This window comes from Triticum aestivum, chromosome 4A (genome assembly GCF_018294505.1).
Source record: "Triticum aestivum cultivar Chinese Spring chromosome 4A, IWGSC CS RefSeq v2.1, whole genome shotgun sequence".
NCBI lineage: Eukaryota > Viridiplantae > Streptophyta > Magnoliopsida > Poales > Poaceae > Triticum > Triticum aestivum.
The window spans coordinates 76594326-76600887 of NC_057803.1; the positions used below are offsets into that span (position 1 = coordinate 76594326).

General features: G+C 55.1%; 1 protein-coding gene across 1 annotated transcript; it reads left to right on the forward strand.

Annotated features, from left to right (window-relative positions):
- Positions 1–719: 719 nt before the first annotated feature.
- LOC123081786 (proline-rich receptor-like protein kinase PERK5) lies at positions 720–3765 on the forward strand. Its single transcript, XM_044504316.1, has 7 exons — positions 720–819; positions 1050–1800; positions 1909–2502; positions 2576–2646; positions 2727–2803; positions 2920–3229; positions 3314–3765. Exons 2-7 carry the CDS (start codon positions 1200–1202, stop codon positions 3524–3526), a joined length of 1866 nt encoding a protein of 621 aa, XP_044360251.1. The 5' UTR covers positions 720–819; positions 1050–1199; the 3' UTR covers positions 3527–3765.
- Positions 3766–6562: the final 2797 nt, after the last annotated feature.

The window sequence follows — 6562 nt, forward strand, 5'->3', positions numbered from 1 at the left end:
TATGATCCATGCCTACAGGAAGGTGCAGATGTAAAATCTACTGACCCCGGCACTCCCTTGCCAACTACTGATTGATGCTAAAGGGTGGTGCAGACTATAGTATCCCAAATACTCCAGTGTGTTTTATTTTAGTTTACAGCCCAGTTTTTTATAGTGATTGAAATTACAACTTTGTTAACTGGATTTTTCTACATTACCTCATAAAATGGCAACAGCCAATGTGCCATGGTCACCATGGTTGAGTGGCACTACACTGAAATTGATCCGCGCATCCATGGACGAGAATGTGGTTGTCAGGCCTAGACCTGACGATCTGAATCTCCCAACTTCTCTCAAGAAACCTGGTGTAACCGAAGCTGCCGCCGAGCGTGACATTACGGCTTGGCGCCGAGCCAGTCAATCCCTCCCGTCCGTGACGCATCCAATGGCCAAGAACGAACTTGCTATGTCGGCACTGTTCACCATCCGGCAAATCACCTTCCTTATGCCGCTTCTCCCATTTGAATTTGATGTTACTTTTACCGTGGACTGCAAGAGAAGGACTTGGACTCATCAACTGCTTCAGCTACGGCCTGCAATGGCATGGTAAACACGAGCATTAATGCGGTTTGACAGCTCCGCTCAAGCGGCTTTCAACCCTCCGTTCTGCCTTCAGGCTAAAAATGGAGAAAACATAAAGGACAGCAATGGCGAGTGTCCAAGAAATGTGACGAAACCTACGCCGCCCAAAGCCTACTTCCCTCCCCCCGTCTCTCCGGCTCCGTTTCAACCCCTTCTTTCTCTTCTTCTTTTGCGGAAGAACAGGGGAAAAAAAGGAAGGTACATCACCATGGATGCTTCGACTCCCTCGCGTTTTCACGTCTTCGGTTCGAATTTCAGTGTCGCAGAGCCGAAGAATTTAATTTGTCTACCGTGAAATCTGGTTTTGCATTTGCGTGGTTACCATTGATCCTTTTTTGCGGGAATTTGCGGTTGATTGGTGGTTCTCAAATGTGAGCTAAATTGGTGATCAACTTAGGTCTGAAATGTCTAGCTCGCCATGGCTGCAGGGGTTCATTATGGGGAGGGCGACGGCGGCGAGGAGCTAGCGGCGTTCCGACCCAGAGCATCTTCTAGGTGGTGGTGGAGTCATCTTCACCGGGAAGAGCTCCATCGTGGCGAGCTGCGCGGGACGCTAACGAGGGATCCTCCTATCAGCAATGGACGACTCGCCGCTAAGCCGCGGACCCCTGGGCCCCCTGCTAGGTAGCGGTCCACTGGACCCGTCGTCGTCGGCGGCAGATTCGGATGGCTCGGGTGGATCGTCGTCCGCAGATTCGGATAGCTCCGGTGGATCGTCGTCATCGGGATCCCCGCCGTCTCCCTCCAGCCCACAATCGTCCACGCAGTCGACCCCACCGCCAGGGTCCTCGGACTCGGCGCCGTCGCCGCCCTCGCCGTCTCAGTCACCGCCGCCGGCTACGCCAGCAGGCACCAGCGGGCCGCCCCCGGCTCAAGTCTCGCCGCCGGGGTCAAATGCCATCCCGTCTCCGCAGGCTCCGAAGAGCAACGGGGGTGGCGGCGGCGGCGGCGGCTCCTCGGAGAGCGGGGGCGGCTCCAAGGGCGGGGGCGGGTCGAGCGGCCGCGGCAAGGGCGGGAGCAAGCAAGACGATTCTCCGCCCGTGGAGGCCGTGGTCGTCGGCGTGGTGATCGGGGTCCTGGTCTTCGCCCTGCTGCTGTGCATCGCCGCGTGCGTGTGCTGCGCCAGGAGGAAGAAGAAGAAGCCGCCCATGGCCATGCCCTTCTACACCGACCAGCATGGTACGGCCGGCGCGCGCGCGCATCGCATGCATCGTGCCCATTCCATTCACCATGGAGATTCTTGGCAGAGATCTAACCGTGACCATGGGGGCGCGCGGGCGCGTGCAGGGAACGTGTACTACGCGAACAACATGCCGAGCCCGTGGCAGCAGAGCGGCGGCCCGGTGGACGGGCACGGCGGCGTGGGGTGGCACCCGCAGTACCCGCTGGGCCAGGGGCCGCTGAGCGAGGAGATGATCATGAGCGGGTCGCAGGGGACGGGGTCGTCGATGCCCCCGCCGTCGCCGGCCATCTTCGGGTCGCAGAGCTCGTTCACGTACGAGGAGCTGGCGTCGGCGACGGGCGGCTTCTCCAAGGCGAACCTGCTGGGGCAGGGCGGGTTCGGGTACGTGTACAAGGGCCTGCTGCCGGGCAGCGGCAAGGAGGTGGCGGTGAAGCAGCTCAAGGCCGGCAGCGGGCAGGGCGAGCGCGAGTTCCAGGCGGAGGTGGAGATCATCAGCCGCGTCCACCACCGCCACCTCGTCTCCCTCGTCGGCTACTGCATCGCCGGCGCCTCCCAGCGCCTGCTCGTCTACGAGTTCGTCGCCAACGATACCCTCGAGCGCCACCTCCACGGCAAGGGCCTGCCGGTCATGGACTGGCCCAAGAGGCTCGCCATCGCGCTCGGCTCCGCCAAGGGCCTCGCGTACCTGCACGAGGACTGTAAGTCTCTTCTCCTCTTCTTTGGCCACATCGATCCATGGCGTTCGTGCTTCTGATGTCGTGCATTATAAAGGCAATCCGAGGATCATCCACCGTGACATCAAGGCGGCCAACATTCTCTTGGATGAAAATTTCGAGGCTAAGGTGATTAGGCTGTGAGATTTGTGAATCACAGTGCACGAAATTCGTGAGATTGGAGTGAAAACTCGCCTGAATGTTGGCAGGTCGCGGATTTCGGGCTCGCCAAGTTGACGACGGACAACAACACCCACGTCTCCACGCGCGTCATGGGGACGTTCGGGTGAGCAGAGCACGCACGCACGCACGCTGAACAGAGCAGCAAGTGTCGCCATTGCGGCACCATGGGAGCAGAGCTCGAGCGTTGATGTCTTCTCCGCTGTTGGGTCGTGCATGCAGGTATCTGGCGCCGGAGTACGCGTCCAGCGGCAAGCTGACGGACAAGTCGGACGTCTTCTCCTTCGGCGTGATGATGCTGGAGCTCATCACCGGCCGGCGGCCCGTGGACCCCAGTAACTACATGGAGGACAGCCTGGTCGACTGGGCGAGGCCGCTCCTGGCGCGCGCGCTGTCGGAGGGCGGCAGCTTCGACGAGGTGGTGGACCAGCGCCTGGAGAACAAGTACGACCGGCAGGAGATGGAGCGCATGGCCGCCAGCGCCGCCGCCGCCGTCCGGCACTCCGCCAAGCGCCGCCCCAAGATGAAACAGGTCAAGATCGATCGATCGGCAACTCTCAATCGATGATGAGCAACTCGCCGTGAATTGACAGTGATTCTTGCACCGTTTCTACAGATCGTTCGCGCGCTGGAGGGCGACGCGTCGCTGGACGACCTGAACGAAGGGATGAAGCCAGGGCAGAGCATGATATACAGCTCCGACGAGTCCGGCAGCTACGCGGCCAACATCAACAGGCTGAGGCAGGTCGCGTTCGAGAGTAGCGGGGAGTACACCAACGAGTACAGCGGGACGGGGGAGTCGGGGGAGACGACACAACGGCATCACTAACCATTAATCCCCTTGGAGGAGCTCTTCACCGCATGGACCTGTGATGTAAGTTGGCCGTGTAAAGGGAATCGATTGGTGTATATACGTACGAGGTGTACACTATGGTTGATGATGATGTAACTGCTTCAATGCTTGTGAATCGGGGCTGTATTATCGTGTAAAGTTGATGTATCCGTGTACTTACATGATGTAATGCGCAGCTCTTGGGTTGTATTAGCTCAGTGGAAAGAGAACTTCAATGGAGAGCCTCGATATCTGGCATTGTTAGACTTCTGTCCATAAAATCCTTTGACTCCTATAAAAAAATGTCTGATTTGAGGAGTTAGGCTAGTCATAGTGGGAGTAACTTAGATAGTAACCTAGCGCACTTTGAGAAATTTTTGCTTATGTGGCATGTAGTTAATGAGAAGTGGTAACATAATATGTTACTGTAACATAGCGCTTTCCAAGATAAGATGAGTCTACAAGCCATTAAATAAAGTCACATATGACACTACTAGTATATTACTTTGCATTATAAATGTGGTAACTTAGACTAGTGTCATATGCATGACACTAGTATAAGTTACTCCCCACTATGACTAGCCTTAGAGCATCTCTAGCCCTTGACGAATGACCTAGCGGCCGATTGGACGGTGCGCTAGATGGAATTGTGCATTGTACACTTTATAGTCGGTCAACCAGACGCAATCGATCGTATTAGGGTTAACCTTAATGCATGTGTGAAATACAAACCCTAGCTGCCGCACTCCCTCCACTCATAGCGCACCTTCGACTCTAACGCGTGATGCTCAAATCCTTGTACATTTGGGATACCTTGGAGGTGTTGCACATGCGAATATGCGATGCTTGGATGAATCATTCATGGGATCCAGTAGGAGTTGTACCTGGGATCATGTGCAGAAGTGTGACTACATCAGCATTGACGCGTGACATCGACAACCTTTCACTGCACTGCGTATCAAAAGGTAATTCATGGCTCCACTATCCATTACTTCCAGAAGTTCCTCGGATGAATGCGGTCGAAAATTTTGATTTATGCTAGCATGGCCTACCCATTATCCTACAAGAAAGACCATGGATGTCCTCGATACCTCCTCCGCGATTGGCCCCACTCCGATGGCACCGGCCAACGGGAAGAGGCACCGTTACCCGATAGTGAAGGCAATGGAGGTCAGGCGAGAAAGAAGAAGGCTAGGACCCACTCCGAAGACATCTTCTCCTTCCCCCCTGTCGAGCTTACGCCATCTTTGTAACGCCCGGATAATCAAGCTATAGTAATCCCATACTAATGATGCCATGTCATCACTTTTACAGTTGCTAGGTCCCACGTTGTTTCAAAACCAATTAAAATTCAAATTTAAAATAAAGTCAAATAATTAAAGTTTCCAAATGTCAAAACTAAAATGTTCAAAGTGTCGCAAATATTTCATCACTAATTATGGTGGTGACCCAACATTTTTATAAGGTGTTCTAATGTCCTTTAATAATTAAAACAATGGCTAAAATAATAATTTAATTGCTTTTCAAATTATAATTAATATACTAATTTATTTAGCTACTAAACTAAATGTGGCAGTAGCCTAAATTATAATGATATTTTAGGTGTAAGTGTTATATTTTATAAAATTAAAAATAAAAAGAAACTAAAAGAAAACAGATCTAATAAAAGAAAAACTAAATTAAAAATAAAAAGGAAACCCCCTGCCCCCCGGGCCTTGGCCCAGCTGGCAACGGGCTGCCCAGCCCACCTACCCCCCACTAGTCGGCTTCTCCCCCCTGTTCCCCTGGCACGGTCGCTATAGGGGTGAGCTCTGCCCGACCACCTCACCGGCATCGATGGGGAGGGGGACAAGGGCAAGCCCTCCGCCTCCTCGATCCCCCGCACCCCACTTGTGCTCTCTGCCTCCCTCTCCTGCTCCCTCTCACCCAGACCCCCTGTCGGTGGGAAACAACACCTATGGGGTCACTGGGATCCCTTCTACGGTTGGCGGGCGCGGGGTTGTGCAAAGAGCGGGTCTAGCGGTCAGCACACAAATCGTTTACCCAGGTTCGGGCCGCGGAGACGCGTAAAACCCTAGTCCTGCTTTGATGTATATTTAGGTGTTCTTGTGTTCTTGAACTAGCCGTGGTGGCTCTCTAGTCCAAAAGATCCGAATCCCTCTCCAGTACGCCTCGGGCCTCCTTTTATAGACAAAAAGGGGTCGCCACAGTGGCACACAAGAGGTGGAAAGGAGTACAGGGGCTGAGTCTATCCCCTGGCACCGTCGGACAAACGCATTTAATGCGCTACCGACGTGCCCCTCTTGCTTTATTGGGGACGGCAAAGACGCTTGTCCCAACTGTCATCGCCTCGCCTGGCTCCGACGCGCGCCCAAACTGACGAGGCGTTGTAGCGCCACGTTGGCTGGCTGCTGGGCTGGCGTGGTGGCAGAGCCTTCACGAAGATCTGCATGCCACCACGCAGGTGCTTGCTGAGTTGATGTAGAGGCCGCGTGCTGCCACGTAGATGCCCGCTCAGCTGGTCAAGCTGGCAGCTGTATGGGAGCGGTGGCGGAGTCTTGGCGGACGCGGGCCTGGCTGCGGCCCTGCAGGCGTCCTCGGCAAGGGTCTTGCTGAGGCACCGCGGTCGTCCCCGCAAGGATCTTGCCGGGGGTCTCGTGGATCTCCTTGGCAAGGATCTCGTCAAGGATCGTCGTCTTCTGGTTTCCATCTGATCTTGTGTATCTATGATCTCTACAAAGATCTGCATGCCACCACGGAGTGCCTCCCGAGCCTTGGTTCCAATATGGTGTGGGAACCCCTTGGGCTCAAGGGTGGCGCACTCTGCTGGCGTCAGGCAAGTTGCCCCGGCAAGGATCTTGCCGAGGCTGCGGAAGCCACCCCGGCAAGGGTCTTGCCGGGGGAGTCCACCTCGCCCTCTTGCTCTCTCTCTGCGTCTCTGGTCTTGGCGTTGCTTTGGTTGTCTTGTGCTCCGGCATCCCACCTCTGCCATGCTTAGTGTGGCCGTGGGCGCAGCTCTGACTACCCGTGCAC